At 37.6% G+C, this 19,946-nt stretch overlaps 3 protein-coding genes across 4 annotated transcripts; all 3 read left to right on the top strand.

Annotated features, from left to right (window-relative positions):
* The first annotated feature begins 704 nt into the window (after window positions 1–704).
* On the top strand, window positions 705–6,781 carry LOC129279703 (somatostatin receptor type 5-like). The gene is made up of 4 exons (XM_064111222.1): window positions 705–887; window positions 1,514–1,925; window positions 4,259–4,394; window positions 4,828–6,781. The coding sequence occupies exons 2-4, from the start codon at window positions 1,548–1,550 to the stop codon at window positions 5,481–5,483; spliced, it is 1,170 nt and encodes a 389-aa protein (XP_063967292.1). The 5' UTR covers window positions 705–887; window positions 1,514–1,547; the 3' UTR covers window positions 5,484–6,781.
* A 521-nt stretch (window positions 6,782–7,302) lies between these two features.
* LOC129278666 (kiSS-1 receptor-like) lies at window positions 7,303–13,381 on the top strand. 2 transcript variants are annotated; one of them, XM_064111224.1, is made up of 4 exons: window positions 7,303–7,473; window positions 8,288–8,699; window positions 9,983–10,118; window positions 10,809–13,381. In XM_064111224.1, the coding sequence occupies exons 2-4, from the start codon at window positions 8,322–8,324 to the stop codon at window positions 11,450–11,452; spliced, it is 1,158 nt and encodes a 385-aa protein (XP_063967294.1). In that variant the 5' UTR covers window positions 7,303–7,473; window positions 8,288–8,321; the 3' UTR covers window positions 11,453–13,381. The 2 variants fall into 2 exon arrangements, with proteins under 2 accessions (XP_063967294.1, XP_063967295.1); XM_064111225.1 differs by having other exon boundaries at window positions 7,303–7,489; window positions 10,809–13,112.
* A 144-nt stretch (window positions 13,382–13,525) lies between these two features.
* Window positions 13,526–16,738, top strand: LOC129278538 (slit homolog 3 protein-like). The gene has a single exon (XM_054914686.2). The coding sequence runs from the start codon at window positions 13,526–13,528 to the stop codon at window positions 16,736–16,738; it is 3,213 nt and encodes a 1,070-aa protein (XP_054770661.2).
* Window positions 16,739–19,946: the final 3,208 nt, after the last annotated feature.

The following is a 19,946-nucleotide window of genomic DNA, read 5'->3' as shown; positions in this document are numbered from 1 at the left end:
CAACCGCGCCATTCCAAATTACAAACACCTTCATGACCTGGCTTTGTTCGCCGACCTATAAATCATTTTAAATCGCCGAGTCGTCTTTAAAATACATTAAACAGACAATGCAAGCACCAGGATCAGTGAAGATATAGGCCCTGAGAAAATTATGTTTCATGAAGTTTCGAAAAAAATGTTTCTATGTAATATAACATAACATAACATATAACTCTTCCTTTCTCCCTCTTTTTCTCCTTTTCCCCGTTTTTTTTTTTTTGGTCAGCCGATGGGGGGGGGGGGGGGGGACGTGCCCCCATGCCCCCCCCGTAGTTACGCCACTGATCGTATGAAAATCAATACATTTCGATGAGCATATAAGGCATAATTTGAAATCTACTTCACCAAAAGCCGCGGCCTCCATATCAAAATTGTCAATAGGACTTCAATATTAGGATTGTCAAAGAAAAAGTCCCCTCACAATTTGCTCCATTTGACAACCACCGCTTAATATTCAGTCGAGGAGAATCTACAGAAATGTCACCACAATACAACGGTACCGATCAGACCACATAATAAGCTGTCAAGTGAGAAGTGTAATTACGTTTTTGTAATAAAAAACGAGATCAGTGTCTGTTTAGATTTTTCATTCCCCCGTCCAATATTATGTGATCTAGATATTAATGGCTAATGGACTGCGATTGGGATTTGGGAGTGATTCGCAAAATGACGATTATAAACCATCATGTCCAGGTTACTCTCTAGATAGCGGGATAGTGTTGCTGTGCCGTTTATCCATATTCTGCGAAGAACATTGCTGAACCAGAGATATATTGATGGTTTAAAACAGAATTTTGTGTAGATTTCGGGGTATAGACAAACGCATTCAGGCTGATCTGAACTTTCAGGTGAGTTTTTATTAATCTAATTTCATTTCATGATATTCGTGGAGACCCAGGTCTAATTTTGTTAAAGATAATGGAAATAATTGTAACGAGAAAAAAAAACACCGTTACCATGAGTACAATCAATGCCTACTTTGAACCCCAAGGTTCCGGATTACAGTGCCACTGCAGCACCCACATCCTTTTGTGTTAAAGTCGCTGTCTACATTTGCCACTTTAAGAGCAGGAAACAAATGCTTTTCTAAGTATGTTACATCATCTAACACGATGGTAAAAACTTTATTTTGATGAATGCTAAAATTGCATAGGTCTACGTATCACCTTTGGTAAAATTCATGTGTCGAATTTGTCAATTTAATATGCCAGGATGTTAGTGGTCTCATGTTTTACAAATATTTATAACGACTGTACAGAACTTCAATGAAGCATATCAAATTCAGTACTGGTTCTTTTTCTATCGGACCTATAATATAATTCAATAAAAGGACCTAAAGGCGTAGTAACAAAATAGTTTTGAAATTAAATCAACTAAGCTTTTAAATTTTAAAACGATATTGAAACATCAATCATTTCAAGATTACTGACATCGCTATTTTATGATATGAGTTAAATATTTCATCTTCCCACAGGATTGGACAAACGTAGGCTCATCGTACATTTTCAATGAATGCAACTTCAAGGATGGCAACTACTGTCGGGTTAAACGAGTCTTACACGACAGACACTGTAGTCAACCATTCATGCACCTTCGTTTTACTTGAAGACGAATGCGAACTGACCATTCTCCTTTCCCTCATCATGTTCTTCATCACGTTGTTCAACATTATCTTCGGGGTCATCGCCAACGTTCTCGTAATCGGTATCATTCTTGCGACTAAAGAAATGTGGACGATTCCCAGCATGTACCTTGCGAATCTTGCAGTCAGTGATGTGCTGGTGCTACTGTTTGTAGCAGGGCTTAATTGCTACGAGTACTATGTCGGGGCTTTCCAACCGAAGGAATATTACAACCCACAGAAATTTGTATATTACATGGAGATGGTAAGATCAAATAAGAAAAGCTGACCAACATTGTCCTTAACATTGTCGTCATAATCACCATCATCAACAATATCAATATTACCACCACCACCACCACCACCACCATCATCATCATCATCATCATCATCATCATCATCATCATCATCATCATCACAATCACCAACAACCTCTAACATACCAACCTTCAGCACCGGTGTGGCACAAGAGGCCTACTTCTTTAATTTTTTTAATTTCCTATTTCCATTTCTAACAAATAATATTAATTTATTGACTTCTGTAAAAGGTGTTATATTGTCAATTTGGTATAGCAGCAGTTGCGAAATAGCTGGATTTATAGAGTGGAGCATTCTATAGAAAACATTAATATCCGTTGAAATGATCGATGGAGAATACCATCAGATAAATGGATAGTAAAGCAATAAATACAAGTAAGAGAAGTCAGCGGCGTAACAGGGGTCGATGGCCAGGGGGGTGGGGGGGGGGGGGCAAGAGCAAAAATTTTCCCGGTCATACCATGGTATGAACAGGCGTAATGGTGTAATGAGGCGACGATTTTTAGAGGGCCAGATATTGCGTATCGGGCAGAATTTATCTTTAAAAAAAAGTTGCGAGCGAGCGAAGCGAGCGAGCAAAAAATTTGACATTTTTAATACAAAAATCAAATTTTGTGATAGATTTTGACATGATATCCAGAGAATAATATATTTCGTTCTTCTCTCTTTCCATTCCTTTTTTTGTGGTCTGTACCCCCACTGTAAACAGGATTCTTTGCGGCAGTAGCGTAAAGAGTACAAAAAAACAAGGTGCAAAGTATGGCGCATGTGCTAAAAAGCTGCTTAATATAAGTCCCGAGCGAGCGAAGCGACCGAGAAAAAAAATCACCATTTCATGAGAATTTAACTTTGAGATATTTTTTGACATTATATTCAATAAATAAAATCATATCCTTCACTTTTCCTATGCCTTTCTTTCCTCCTTTTTTTTTTGCTCTTGGTTGTAAAATTTTTGGGGGCCATGGCCCAACCCTTCCATACTCATATACGGGAGTGCAATGCGGTTGGGGTCTTGATATCAAAGCCATTTAAACCTCGCAGATTGCCGCTATCTTTAATCAAATCGCGGGTATGTACAGAATATAACTTTTACACAACACATTTATTCAACCCAGTTGCGTAATCAACCAATACTTTGAGGGGGCAAAACAAAGCAATGTGGGAAAATTTGTAACAAGTCGTCAGCGAGCAAAGCGAGCTGCAAAAAAGTGCCTATTGAAATTAAATTCTAATTATGTGATATATTTTTCCATTATATTCAGCAAATAGCACATTTCATTGTATCCATTAATTTCATTATATTTTTGTCTCCGATAATTATCACCTCTTGGGTGTGGAACCAAGACCCCCGCGCCTATATGCCAGTGATTGAACGTAAATTTTAATGTAGGAAGGGTCCCTACAGGGAGGGGCGTAATAGAGCCATTTTAATGTTATAGATGAAGAGCCCCTACTGCGTGGGGTCTGGGGCAAAGCCCCGGTAGCTTATTTGCATAAAATTTAGCAAGCTTATAGCACAATGTTGTATACTGTCCATCTTTCTTCCCGCTCTTAACTTTCAATCCTCGGCAGCCCGGTCGTGTTATTAAGTTTTTTTTCTTGTCCCATTTCTTTGTTTTCCAATTTATCTTTTGACTAATTCCATTCTACCTTCGTTTCCCGCTATTGTTTGCCACTTTGTCATCTTTTGATTTATTTCCCATTATGCTATTGCATTTATAGGCCTATTTCGGAATGATTTGTTCTTTCTCAAATGTTCTTATTTCGTTCCTTTTCCCCGCTTAATTCCTTCTTTTTCATTAAAAGAAAATATATTTTCTTCGTTTTCTTTTCACTTTTCCCTTTCCTTTTCCTCCTTTCCTTTTCCCCTTTCCTTCCTCTTTCCCTTTCTTTCTCCCTCCCTTTTCTCTTTTTCCCGTTTTTTAAAATATTTTTCCGGTGAAAAAGAACCCCTGAACTAAATTACATTTATGATGACAGTTTTTGCCATGATCGCAATTTGGGTTGCTATGAAGAATATAATCCCGGAATATAATGTATACTTATGAACTTCATTATTAGAGATTAATTATGCAAATTAAAATGCATAAGAACGAAGAATCACAAATAAAAATGCTCGAGTATAACAATTTAAATTTACTTAGAAAGATATGTGTAGATCACTATTCAGCGCCAGTCTGTTATTCCCAAAAGCCTAATGAATAATGTACACGTTTGTATATTGTGGGTAGATTACTATTTAACCTACTTCTAATTTCTCCCTTTTCTTTTCTTTTTAAGGTGACGTCCATGGCAACCGTAGCGATGATGATCGCCCTCAGCGTTGACCGATTCTTTGCTATCGTCTATCCTTTGCGGTCCCAGAAGTATCGTTCAAAGAGAACGACAAGAAGAGTTTGCGTGGCTGTCTGGATTTGTAAGTTAGGCCGGTTACAGGGGAAGTCCGCCCTCCTCATGTTTACATGAATAGTTTCATAAAATCAGATAATATACAAAGTCATGTCATTGAAGGTTTTCCCAAAATCAACCAGAGAAAAGGAATCTCGATTTTTTTTAAAGCTCTTGATATTTTGACGTTACCTGCGAGTAGCTATTTAGAGGTATTGATTGAGTCCATATCTGTCAACTATTTCGTTTATTCATCTTCATGTTCTCGCTTCCAGTTTAGAATTTGTTTGAGAACAATTTTCAGACAATTTTGAACGTTCATATTACTCTGCTGATAATGGTATGGGAATTTGCGTGTACGCCTCGTGTCATTTAAGCTTCTATACAGAATTTTATTGACACATTTTGAAATAACTTCTCTATTTATCTATAAGTTGTTCTCTATTTTTTTTCTTTGGCAGATTCGTTTTGTTTCGGAGGAATATACTTCGGATCTCAATTTGGAGGCAACGTTCTTGAAGCGTGGAAGGAACATAACTCTGAATATCTGATCCCTTTTGGAGCTCTCTTAACATACGCAATCCCCCTAATCATCATCTTCGGTTGCTACACAGGAATAATATATACTATATGGAAGGAAAGGATTTCTCAAGAACACACATCTGACTCGACACGCAATAGACGCGTGAGACAAAAGCACGCCGTGCTACGCGCATCCGTGCTTGTGGTTGCCCTGTTCGCGCTCATACAAGGATTCTTCATCGCTTCGTTCGTGTGGATCTCTTTTGGAGGATCTCTCGTGGAGCCATCCGTCATCATCATCGAGTTCCACGTCGCGCAAGGCCTGTATCATCTTAACAGTCTCATCAATCCGTTCCTGTATGCTCTCTCGCACGAGAAGTTTTATCAGTCTATCAGGCGTGTTCTTTCCTGTTCACCTTCCCGCATCAAGTGGAAGAAATCCAAGGAAATTCATCAAGCTCATACCAGGAAAACAAACGATGAAGGACGACCAACTACACTTTCTCAAGTAATTTTATCAGAGGACTTGAAGTCGCAAGGGGTCTATAATCACCCTCATGACGTCACCAGGGCAGAAATCTCCACTAGATTGTAACGGAACTTTTCTTTGGACTATAATTAGGCTAGATTGACGGTATAAATAACAGAAGTGGCGAATTGAAGATTTCAAAGCCATTAGCTTACTGTAGATAGGATACGTTTAGGCATTCGGTTTGATGTAGGCCGACAAGTTTGTTTTATTCTTTATCATGGTTGTTCTATCTTATGTTCATATGTCTATATATATTTTTTTTTTAGGTAATTGGAATCTACAAATAGATGAGTTTTCCAGAATACTTCCATTATAGCCCTCCATGCCCATATCTGGAATGTAGGCAATGTGTATTCGGGAATCGTATGTATACCTCAACAGGTTGTCACAGTCAGACTTCATGGACTTTCGCTATAAAACTTGTATTTACAGAATTAAAAAAATCAATAAAAGTTAACAATCATTTTTGTATCAGTAAAGAACATGAAATTTAATATTCTGATGACATGATCAATGTGAAAACAGCAGCTCACTTTGTACTTTCTACTTGTTGCAATAGCTCTGAAACGTTGCTCTTTCATGTCTTTTGAAGTTATACTTGGATGACCGCTATTTCATATGCGAGTGGAGGTGGGAAACTGCATGATTTTGGTTGGTTTTATGTACACACGGTATGCCAATAAGAAATAATCTTTCATGATTACCTGTAGGAAAATCATCAAATGAATGACAATGAAAATTATCGCTTGAAATTATGACTCATTACCATTCCAAAGATACCCCCAAAAGGTTTTAATCACCAAGCACCACTGAAACCACTGTTCTAAAAAATATTGTAAAATAGCAGGTGCTTCAATTTCACTACATATTGAATCGAGGAATGAGTAGGTGTGTGTGCCCGATAAGAATGAACTTAGGGCTATAAATTTTCCCTGTCAAGCTTACTTGAAATTAGTTATTCTTACTCGTTTAAGTTCTACTTATCTTCAAAGCGGATTTCATTTTTGTTGCCACATATTTCATATTTTTCTAATAAAAAGGCATTGAAGTTGGGTTTCCCTTTTTCGATAGATATCATCAATGAAAATGAAATGCGCATATAAAGTAAAAGTAGACATGCATTGGTCTATTTACAGCAGGTCGGACCCCCTAACCAAAAAACACCATCACAATTAAATAGTCTATATTAACTTGAGCTCATATATTTTAATTAAGATTTTCCATTTACAATAATTGCAGATGACAAGGCTTAACTCTTTGTGTTGTCTAATTTTGCACCAGATAAGATAAAGAACATCCATGATGAAATACATGATACCAGTCTAATAAAAGGTGATCCTTAGAAGAGCTGAACATTTCTATACAAATCTGGAGTGGTAATCTTTTTTTAAAGGTATTTTTTGTCAGATAATTAAATCTAGGTTTTTGTGAGTAATTTTCCCTTGAAACCCTGAAAATGGCACAAGGAATCATAAACGATTAATAGCAGAAATCAAAAGGCCACTCTACACAATCAACTTTGTATGTAAATCGATACATTTGCATGAGCAAATAAGGCAGAATTTGAAATCTGCTTTACCAAATTAAAAGACATGGCCTCCATATTGTCAATGGAACTTTAATATTAGGATTGTCAAAGAAAATCTCCCCTCACAATTTTCTCCATTTGACAACCACCGCTTAATGTTCAGTCGAGGAAAATCTACAGAAATGTCACGACAATACAACGGTACCGATCAGACCACATAATAAGCTGTGAAGTGTAATTACGTTTTTTGTAATAAAAACGAGATCAGTGTCTGTTTAGACTTTTCATTCCCCCGTCCAATATTATGAGATTTAGAGGTTAATGGCTAATGGACTGCGATCGGGGTTTGGGAGTGATTCGCATAATGACGTCTATCATGTCCAGGTTACTCTTTTGATAGTGGAGTGTGATATTGTTGCTGTATCGTTATCCATATTCTGCGGAAAACATTGCTGAACCAGAGATATAATGATGGTTTAACACAAAAATTTTGGTCGATTTCGGGGTATAGACAAACGCATTCAGGCTTCTGAATTTTCAGGTGAGTTTTTATTGATCTAATTTCATTTTACGATATTCGTGGAGACCCAGGTCTCATTTCGTAACTTAGTGTAACGAGAATAGAACACCGTTACCATGACAACAATTTCTTCACATGTTCTTACCAATTCATCTATGCCTCTCTTATTATGATACTGTTTATAAATGAATTGTTATAATTGTTGTTATGCCATGTACACAGGGCCCCATGGGAGACCAACACGTTGTTGAATGGGTTTCCCTGTTTTTTAAACGAATAAAAAACTAATAAAAAATAAATACAATCAATGCCAACTGAACACAAGGTTCCGGATTACAGTACGTGCCATTGCAGCACCCACATCCTTTGGTGTTAAGGTAGCTGTCTACATTTGCCACTTAAAGAGCAGAAAACAAATGCTTTTCTATGTTACATTATCGAACACAATGGTTAAAACTTATATTTTGATGAATGCTAAAATTGCATAGGCCTATGTAACACCTTTGGTAACATTCGTGTGACGACTTTGCCTACTTGATATGTCGGGATGTTAGTGACCTCATTTTTAACAAACATTTATAACGACTGTACAGAATTTCAATGCAGCATATCAAATTCAGCACTAGTTCTTTTTCTATCGTACCTATAACATAATTCAATAAATGTATATGACCTACATTCGTTACGGTAGTACCTAAATATTTTTTGAAATTAAATCAACAAAGCTTTTAGATTTTAAATGATATTGAAACATCAATCATTTCAAGATTACTGACATCGTTATTTATGATATGAGTTAAATATTTCATCTTCCTACAGGATTGGACAAACGTAGGCTCATTGCACATTGACAATGAATGTAACTTCAAGAATGGCAACTACTGTCGGGTTAAACGAGTCTTACACAACAGACACTGTAGTCAACCATTCATGCACCTTCGTTTTCCTTGAAGATGAATGCGAACTGACCATTCTCCTTTCCCTCATCATGTTCTTCGTCACGTTGTTCAACATTATCTTCGGGGTCATCGCCAATGTTCTCGTAATCGGTATCATTCTTGCGACTAAAGAAATGTGGACGATTCCCAGCATGTACCTTGCGAATCTTGCAGTCAGTGATGTGTTGGTGCTACTGTTTGTAGCAGGGTTTAATTGCTACGAGTATTATGTCGGGGCTTTCCAACCGGAGGAATTTTACAACCCACAGAAATTTGTATATTACATGGAGATGGTAAGATCAAATAAGAAAATCTGACCAACATTGTCCTTATCGTTGTCGTCACCATAATCAACAATATCAATATTACCGTCATCATCATCATCACCATCATCACCATCATCATCATCATCTTCATCTTCTTCTTCATCATCATCATCATCTTCATCATCATCTTCATCATCATGATCATCTTCATCATCATTATCATCATCATCTTCATCATCATCATCATCTTCATCATCATCATCATCATCATCATCATCATTCATCATCGTCATCATCATCATCATCATCATCAACAACCTGTAACATACCAATTTTCAGCACCAGTTAAGGCACCAGGGGCCTGTTTCTTAAATTTATTTCGTATTTAAATTTCGTAATTGAATAAAGAAAGAAAGGAATCAGTATTCTAAAAGTAGACATAGACAATATAGACAGATATTGTTTTGAACAAAATATTGGCAATTGCCAGTGACGTTCTAATAAATTCAATTCAGATAGACAGATAGACAAAGAGCTATGGTGTCGATTTGATATTGGCAGCAGCTGCGAAAAAGCTGGATTTGTAGATGGGAGCCTCCTAGATAAACAACATTATTATATATTGTAAAATACAGGGCAAAAATGACCAATTGAAAATAGCATCAGATAAATGGATAGAAAAGTAATAAATAAATACAAGTGAGAGAAGTAGAGAGCGAGAGATTAAACATGTTAAAATTTCTCCAGATTCTTACCCATCAGGCACTCACGGCGAACCCATTCTATCTTATAACATTAAAAGTTTGATTTTGATTGGTTGATTGGTAGTCACCACAACTCTTTGTGACAAAGAACCCCTGAACTACATCACATTTATGAATATATGACACTGTTTTTGCCATGATCGCAATTTGGGCTGTTTATGAAGAATACTTCTTCTTCAGGGTAGACCTGTGTCCTTCACACTTAGAGATAATACGGGCGAATACATATGAACCTTATCATTCTTCGGGATTAATTGGTTCTATGACTTTGGTTTGGTTTAATTTAATTTACCGTGTGAAAATCAAACAATGTACACTACATTTTAAGAACGAAGAATCACGAATAAGAATGTTAGAGTATTATAATTCATAACCATGATATATCTCTCTATTCAGCACCACTGATAATAACGAGACTATCTTCCTAGAGGCCTAATGAACAATGTACACGTTTGTATATTTGTAGCCATTTGTCAAAGTGTGGGTCGATTACTCTCTAACCGACTTTAATCGTCTAATTTCTCCTTTTTCTTTCCTTTTTTTAAGGTGACGTCCATGGCAACCGTAGCGATGATGATCGCCCTCAGCGTTGACCGATTCTTTGCTATCGTCTATCCTTTGCGATCCCAGAAGTATCGTTCAAAGAGAACGGCAAGAAGAGTTTGCGTGGCTGTTTGGATTTGTAAGTTAGACTTCTTATAGGCGAAGTCCGCCCTGACATTTACATGGTTGGTTTATAAATCACAAAAATCAGATAATATACATGTCGTATTGAAGGTTTCCCCAAAATCAACCAATGCTTCTAATATTTTGACGTCTACCTGCAAAGAGCTCTGTAGAGATCTTTATTGAATCCATACCTGTCAACCATTTCGTTTATTCATCTTCATGTTATCGTTTCCAGTTTAGAAATTATTTGAGAACCATTTTTAGACAATTTTGAACGTTTATTTATTTATTTTATTATCTATATATTGTAAATCTTTATCCAGAGTAGCCTGTTCAGCTTTATACAAAAAATATGTCAAATTACACAATATATACAATGAAAATGTTCATTAAAAATCACTGGCCTTCAACGGTGCTCTGCATTATTATATATTATATGAAACACATAATTCACAAAATAAAGAAAATGTTAAGAGGGAGAGAGAGGGGGTGGGGGGGGGAGAGAATGAGATATATACTGTATGTCGAGAGAGTTGAGAAGTGAAAACAAATTCTGTAACGTTCATAAACTCTGCTGATAATGGTATGGGAATTTGCGTATACGCCGATTTAAGCTTCTAAACTGAATTTTGTGGACACTTTCTATAATAACCATTCTCTATATCTACATAATTATATAAATTGTTATATATATTTTTTTCAGTTTCGTTTTGTTTTGGAGGAATATACTTCGGATCTCAATTTGAAGGCAACGTACTTGAAGTGTGGAAGGAGCCTAATTCTGAATATCTAATCGCTTTTGGAGCTGTCTTAATCTACGCCATCCCCATAATCATCATCTTCGGTTGCTACACAGGAATAATATATACTATTTGGAAGGAGAGGATTTCTCAAGAACACACATCTGACTCGACACGCAGGAGACGCGTGAGACAAAAGCACGCCGTGCTACGCGCATCCGTGCTTGTGGTTGCCCTGTTCGCGCTCATACAAGGATTCGTCATCGCTTTTTTCATGTGGATCTCTTTCGGAGGATCTCTTGTGAAGCCGTCCGTCATCATCATCGAGTTCCACGTCGCGCAAGGCCTGTATCATCTAAACAGTCTCATCAATCCGTTCCTGTATGCTCTCTCGCACGAGAAGTTTTATCAGTCTATCTGGTGTGTTCTTTCCTGTTCACCTTCCCGCAGCAGGTGGAAGAAATCCAAGGAAGTTGACCAAACTCAAACCAGGAAAACAAACGGCGTAGGACGACCATCTACACTTTCCGACGTCATTATTAGAGAAGACTACAATTCGAAAGGGGCCGATGACGTTACAGGGAAAGAAATTTCCACAAGATTGTAACTCACATTATCCTGGGATTAGCAGAGGGCTTGGATGGGGGTAAGGTATACCAGGTAAAAATGACCGCGGTAAACATGGCAGATGCAAACATGGAAGAGAACACGTCAGAAGAGGTGAAAATCGGCAGAGAATAAAATTGTTTATTTTATGAGACTAGCATGATGGTAGTACGAATACATGTGTATTTATTAAAACTTTCAAATTAATAAATTAAAACCCCGATCAATTGGAGATAATGAAAAGACAGCGTCTAATTAAAGTTTTCATTCGATAGCCATCAAGTTCTATAGTTTTTTTTCATAGATCATCAATCTAAGAGCATTCTCGTAATATCGAAAGCAAAAGGAAATACGTCTATAGTAGCTCAATGGGAGAACAAACACAGGTTAATTGCTTCAAGATTAAAGAGATAAATCAAAGAGAATATAACGAATAGAAACTAACGGCGGCGCCGTGGTACTTTGATGGGGGGATGGGAGAGGCGCAAGAAGATCTAACGAATTCGCAGTATATCTTAAGGAAATAGTTAGATTTATAATTATTTGTCATAGACCTGTAATTTGAAAACTCTTCTTCTCAAGTTCATATTTTCCTTTAGAATCACTTGAGGCATATGGGGAGTTCGAAATTACCCCTTGTATTGTCATCCAGAAATAAACTAATATTTAATTGCCGGTTACTATCAAAGCAATAAATTTGTTTTGTGTCAACATGCTTGATATAAAGTAAAAAGCAATATATGAAGAGTTTCATACTGGAATGGGATTGGTAAATAAAAAAATATCATAACAAAGATGGATTAATGTAAAAAAAAAAATGGATTTGGACTATTACATTCCTCTTTCTATATTAATTTTTAACATTCATTGGTTAAGGACACGTTGCACGTATTTTCATCTGGAAAAATCTCAAGTACTATTGAAAGTGCAATTTTACTTTCGATCAATGGATATGAAAAGGACACGCATATATTTATGCCAACTTATCGTGATAGTGCACTTGCCCGTTCTAACACGTTGGGCTTCAGTCACATTGCAATATTAAAATGGCTCCCCACTCTCCCTACAATATCTCTGTTTTCGGCATGAAATGAAGAATAAACACGTAAACGGTGATGTCATCCAACAATTTAAAACTGTACTCTTTCGTTTGATAAACCACCAATTGCGTAACTATATATTTTGATAACATCACATTATGTTTAAAATGAAAAAAAAAGAGATAATTTTCGATATCATCAAATCATTTCCGCCTGTTTTTGAAATCAGAAAATAACATCCTCCTGAAACCTTGAGAAAAATGTAGACAAGAAGCTTGAACTTTATGACAATCCATAATATAAAACTTACAACGGCGGCTGAGATTGAGATGTAAGAGATTTGCAGTGTGACATGGGTTTGGAAAAACCATAGCGTGTAGTGTTATATATGTATACCACATCCTTTCTGCGTTCTTCAAATTTCTCTTTCGATCCTTCTCAAATACAAATCCATATCTTTTTGAAAGGTCGTATAGGCCGATTTCTTAGTTTTAGCTTTGATATCATTCAAAGGAGGTGATGTTCTTATTTACTGGATTTGGGTTTGAAGATAACAGCACATCAGATATACAACCTCTTGTAAGTTTAATATTCTAATAAAATGTAGCGTTTGAAAAGCCTATATGTTGCCTTACGTTGAGTAGTGATATTACGCCTGATGTAGGTCAATCATTATCGCATAATACCTAAACTTATTTATTCTATTAGCGACGATTAGCGTAAAACGTGTTATATATCGCAAGGGATGATAACGTCTGAATTAACCACCAATGGTTATGGATATCAGTCATGATAAAGTTTGAATCTTCCTGAACTATGAAGTGATATGCAAACATTTCAAGTATAATATTTCCTGAAAATAAACGTACAACTACTAGTAGTCATAACCCACATCTGAAATACATCATTGTCTGTATGTAGTAATTTACAGAAGCATGGCACAGACAGTAACGTAACGCTGTAGAATTTTCATTTAAATTCTTGTCATTCGTCCGCAGATTTTTGCTTTTTCCTTCAACCACAGCTTGGCTACAATGGATATGACTCCTCAGCTATCTGCAAGTGTTTTAATGACATTGGTAGGACTGCTCGTAACGGACGTTACCATGGCCTCATTCAGAGGGTGCTCTACGACCAATGAATCGATAAACTGCTATGGCAGGAACCTCAATCGCATACCAAGGATACCTTCTTCAGTGACGTTCGTGAACCTAGCAAACAACAATCTTGATAGTGTCCTGGGTGAGAGTTTTGAAGGGGCCGTTTCTCTGAAGGTACTGTCCCTTGACAACAACTCGATTCAGTATCTCCAAACTGCCTGGGGGAGAGACGTCGGAAAACTTTTCCGACTGTCTTTGAACAACAATCTTCTGACTGCGATGCACAACGCAACGCTCCTTGGACTCGGTGACTTAACAAACATTCTTCTGTGTCACAACAAAATCAAAACCTTGTTTCGAGGATGGTGCGACGGCGCTGGAAATATCTCACGCATAGACTTGTCCGAAAACCAAATCTCTTCGATTGATCCCACAAGTTGGTGCTCATTTTCGCGCCTAGAATACTTAAACCTTTCAAACAATAAAATTAAGCACTTACATAGCAACTGGACTGAAGGAATGTTTAATCTTGAGTATCTCGACCTGCAGAATAACAACCTTAAAGTATTAAGGTATGCTTCGTTCAGTTTCCTGACATCACTCTTTGATCTAAGAATCCGCAACAACTCTATCGAGACGATAGAGATTGGCTGGGGAAGGGACCTTGGGAAGCTGGCGACTCTACAACTTTCAAAAAATAAACTCAGGAGCCTCCAACCAAGTTCATTCTCAGGAATGACCAGCCTTACCCGAATCGATTTGCAATCAGCGAATGTAAGGACTATACAACAAGATTCCTTCAATTGTTTGGAAGGCCTTGAGGAACTGTCATTGCAGTATAATTCCATAGCTATCATCCATGAAGGAGATTTCGCTGATTTGAGGTCGGTGGCAACATTAAGTCTCCAATCCAATGCGATCTATCATCTTGAACCGAGGTCGTTTCGGGGAATGTATTCCCTTGTTGACCTCTACCTTAACAACAACAAAATAGTGACGCTGATGCGAGACACCTTCGCCGGACTTCGTATGCTAACACACCTTTATCTCCAGAACAACAATATTGGTTATTTGTCTGACTGTTGGAATATTGACCTCGGCAACGTGGTCTTCATTGACATGGGGCGGAATAACCTTACCAGCATAGATACCGAACTGTCAAACTGTAGCCATTCTACACCTGCAGGTATTGACACCACTCGGACTCTCACTTCTCTGGAGATACTGTATCTATCCAGGACCCGAATAGGATCTCTCCTATATGAAGGAATCTTTCAAGGTTTAGTCGAGTTGCGTTCCTTGATATTATCATTTTGCGATCTTCATTCTATCGAAGAAATTTTCTTTGAAGGTCTTCAATCCATTAAATACATCGATATATCGAACAACTATATTGTTCGGTTAGATTCGTTTGCATTTAGATCCGTTCCTTCGTTAATAGGAATAAATGCAAGATCAAACGAAATAACGTCTTTGGGGTCTTTTACATTCAGCGGGAGGCGGTTGTTATTTGTTGACCTAAGAAAAAATGCCTTGCAAACACTTTCTCGGGATGTACTACCGAATAGGATTGGTGAATTCGAACTGCGTCTGTCTCAAAACCCCATTCAATGTGACTGTAGAGTAGAATGGTTACATAAACTGATAACAAACAATCGCATTCGAATGGTGGACATTTCTTTCTTATCGACGTTAGACCTTGTTTTACCGCAGGGCAGGTCTGACGTCACGAACATAAAGTGTGTAAACTTTAAAACTCGGCGACTGGCCTCAATTCCGCTAACTTTCCTCCCTTGTGATCCATCGTGGAAACTTAAGAGTAACGTAACCACACCGTTGACATCTCATTTTGATGTCTTACCAAAGACCACATCCTCAAGGCAACTGTCGTTGACTGAACTGTTGACCAAAGGCAGCATGTCTACAAATGCCCCAACTGTGCCATCTTCAGGTGATGTTAACAAAGGAACAGGAGAATTCCCGAAAGGGGATAATGATGCCATAAATGTCAAAGGATCATCTCCATTCATATCTAATTTCACGATTTCCTTCCTTATGGTTGGACTGATTTTGGTCGTCGTTATCCTTAATGGAGTCAAACTTTCACCATGTGGACGAAACTGCAGAAAAATATCTATCAAGGCAAGATCAGTTATTTATCAAGATATCAATAACAGTCTGGTAACGGAACCTGTGATAGGGCCTCATGAGGATCCTGAAGATGACAATCGTATACAAATCAACAGAAACCCTCCTGTGTTAGGTCATATTCGTTTATCACAACGTGACATCAGACCCGATCATCCTCCACCTCCCATACCCCCACGGCCTGAAGACTTGGTGCAAGCACTCAGCCAGAAACATTTTTCAGATCCAGATATTCTACAAGCGGACGATAATGTAGTTCTTAGCGAGATGGTCGTAAAACACACATATTTATGCAGAGGTAAAGGACATGTTGTAGGTAATCAAAGAAAAGACTGCTTGGTCACAGCCGATGATCAGGAGGCAGGAAGTCGCGCGTGTGAGACGTTGACTAAACCAAGGATCCGCCACATTTATCATCGTAACCTCGTCCCAGCTGCAGAAAAATGTCCAGAAAGAAAGGGTATCCAAATTAATGCAAATAATCGTGTCGTCACAGAGGCATTGATTCACGCTGAAGCCCCCGGCTCGAGTTTCGCCAGAAGTGAAACGACAAGATATTCACAAGAACTGTCTGAAGTGTTTGCTGCTGTTACCCATCAAGTTCTGGCAAAAAGACACAATTTCTTTGATCCACATCGAAGCTCATGCGAAGCCTCGAATGAATCGTCATTACGGGCAGACGATTTTGAGAGAGACTGTGAAAGCCACGAAAACAGTTACGACGATGGCGACTCATCTGATATGAGTTTATATAATGCAAATCACGACGAATTGCATCGTCAAACCATTGATCCTCTACCTACTAATTCAAGTGAAGTCGACTGGAGTATTCCAACGATTGAAATAGACAATGACATTGATACCGACTATGGCGAAGGGATATTTCAGCTCGATGGTGAAGAATCAAGCAACGGGTGTTCGTTTGGTATGGTGGATAAAATTAGTGAGTTAGAGTTAGGCAATACCGATGAAATTATGTTCCGAGAAACACCTGTGTGAGGGCAGGGGGGGGGGGTGAGGTAAAGTAAAAAGAACCATCAATATATTACCCTTCTAACATATCGAAAACTCTTCCTATCAGATGCACAATGAACATTAGAGGGATTAATTAAGCAACATCTGATAGCATAGGAAAGTTGCCAATTAATCTTTGCTTTTCTTAGTTTTATAGTTTACGGAATTTATAATTAGATAATTGGATATTGATTGGCGAAATATTGGATTGTCGAATACCATACATATCATATATTGCAGACCAGCGATGGCATATTGGGAATACAAACACTAGGTACCTTTAGAACACGCCTGAGACGCAGCCGAGGTTTTACGAAATTTTTCAGTAGTACCGAGTTTCGAAAATGTTCGAGCGAAATGATGTGTATTGACAATATTTTGTCTTCTATGTTCTTCATGTCACTCTCCTCTTCTTCAACACTTTCTCTTTTTCTCTCTACCTCACTCAATTTTCTCTATTTGGAGTTCGTGCTCCCATCTCTCCCCCTTTTCTTTCCATTACTCTATTTCTCTCTCTCTTCCTGTGTGCTAATTTCTCTCTTCCTCAAACTTCTATTTATGAGATACATCTTTTAATTGGATTTAAGTTTTGATATACAATACTGTAATTACGTTTATGTTCATTTGCTTTGTTATATTTTATTTCATGATTTTTTGTAAATTGACCCTTTCAGTTTGTGCTGCTGGTCAATATTTTGTGCATATAAACCAATAAATAAAAATAGAATAAATAAATTATTTGTTCCAAAGGAAAGTGATGCAGATCTTTATTATCTGATAAACAATAACGCGGTAGTCAAGCTAAATTGTGGCACTCCATCAACAGTACGTTGTCGAACGTACAGTTGTCGGTTTATTTCCAATTCGTCCAATCTACTCGTTTACTACCATTTGGTCTACCATCAGTTCGTCCACTCACCACATGGTCTACTTTCCTTTAGTCTATAAATGGCATTCCGTCTAATAACAAGTGCCATTTAGTCCATCTACCATTTGGTCTAGTTGGACTAAGTGTTAAATTGTGCAAAATGAATGAAAATGGGATGGATACTAGACCAACTGGTTATGAGACGAAATGGTCATAGACGAAATGGCATTAGACTAAATGAAAGTAGACCATGTGGCGAGTGGACAAGTTGTTGGCAGTAGACAAATTGAAAATTTACCAAGTTGTCACCTGACAAGTTGTCCTAACTTTCATTGGATTTGATTGACTGGTAAGTCTGATTGTTACTTTGGCATCTCTCGGAGAAAGGAGACATTCTTCTTTTAACCAGTCATTAGCGAAATTTTGATCAGCGATATAAAAATAGCGAGCCTTCCAACGTTTATTCCTATTTCTTGATGTCAAGAAATAGTTATTGATATCATGAACTATTTTTTTCATATCAAGAATTAGAAATCAAGCAATAGGAATGATTATATGTTATTATATATACATTATATATATATATCACATAATTATCTTGTCTTATTTATTCAATGAATTACGAATTGCACAATTTATGACATTGTAAAGACTTTTTTTATATGGTGCATGATTTGCGATATTTACATCAGGTTCATTTCATTAACATGTCAAGAATAATAATTTTCAGACCGAAATTATGGCCACATTTGAACGAGTCGGCCGTAACAGCAAAGTTTATTGACCAAAATCAAGGATCCTCTGACAAAAGTACATCCATCAGTATACATTTAGGCCAAGCCTACTATGGATCCCCCTTCCCGAAAGATCTTTCTACGCCACTACAACCACAAGGGGCACAAGGGTGACACGATCACAATTGCTCCGGACTTTATTTCGTCTAAGTCATAGGGTTAGGTTTAGCGTTGCAAAGGGGTTTTATGTTAGGTTTATGATAGGGTATAGCGTTAAATCCTTGGTTAAAGTTGGTAATTCCATTAGTGTGTGGAATTTATAGCAGAGAAATTGTCGCCGGAGCAAATTTCATGGAACCGTCACAAGATGTACAATAGGTGAATGTATTTCTGTGCTATTGTCTTTTACTTTCACACCGACCACAAGTAGTTTCTTTCATATCCCTAATTAGCGATACTTGAGAACCGTAAGAGTTTTGATATCAGGTTTGTTCTGATAAAACAGACAATTAAGATGGCAATAAAAGACGAAAATTAAATAGGCCTATAGAGTTCTGATCATACATTCTTTGTGGTTTATCGTAAATCGATGGGTTTTTTTCACAAGTGTGTATCGAATAATGTGTCTATACGTTTTCGATGCACACCTTATACCACGTGCTGATCCAGCATCGCCCAAAATGGGGGGGGGGGGGGGGGGGGGATATGGGTAATCAATATTTAATTTCATTTATTTATTTTCAAGAAAATATAAACCGATTAAAGACAATCTTTACAAGCCAATATCATAAACAATGTACCAGGTCATTTAGTCGACTTATAACAAACATATAGGAAATTACATACAAAATATATGAAAGGACAACATCTGTAATTTGTGAAAATTGAGGATTCCATTGCACTGGGGGGGGGGGGGGGGGGGGGCTTCCATTGACGAGTGGATACCATGCGCAACCATGGGGTTTCGAAAAGCACCCTAAACAAGTATTTTCCATGTTCTGAAAGTGCACCCCTTAACAAGTATTCGAGTGTGAAACCCCTTTGGAAAACCCTACCCTTAACAACTATTGGAAACAAAACGGTACCCTTGACAAGTATTCCCTGAATTGACCCCATACACAAGTAAAACGATATCTTATGATCACGGACATCGGCTTTACCTTTACTTTCATTGGGTTTAGTACCACCCCACACACCTCACTCAAATCTGACCCTAAACACATGTTGGGGCGAAAAGTAAATCCTTTATAAAATATTTTAGTCTTCTTATACCCTCGCAAAATGGACCGTAAACACGTAGTTTTCCTAGCGAAATGTATACCCTTTTTTTACACCCTTATACGTTACGTACGTAACGCGCCCTATCTTGAGAACAGGGGCGACAGAACCGGGGGGGGGGGCACTTGCCCCCAGAAATTCCCAGTAGGAAAAAATTCCCTTTTTCAAAATGGAAAGTGCCCTTTTTTTTAAAGATGATACGTGCCCTTTTTCAAAATCAAATACTTTTTTGAACTAAAACATATTCATTTTATGCAAGAAAATCACAAAATGTTTGGCTTGCGCTTCGCGCTCGCATCAATTAATGTTTAGC

The sequence above is a fragment of the Lytechinus pictus genome, chromosome 16, assembly GCF_037042905.1.
Source record: "Lytechinus pictus isolate F3 Inbred chromosome 16, Lp3.0, whole genome shotgun sequence".
NCBI classification, from domain to species: Eukaryota; Metazoa; Echinodermata; class Echinoidea; order Temnopleuroida; family Toxopneustidae; genus Lytechinus; species Lytechinus pictus.
Note: the sequence above shows the minus strand (reverse complement) of the source record. Positions and strands in the feature narration are given on the sequence as shown.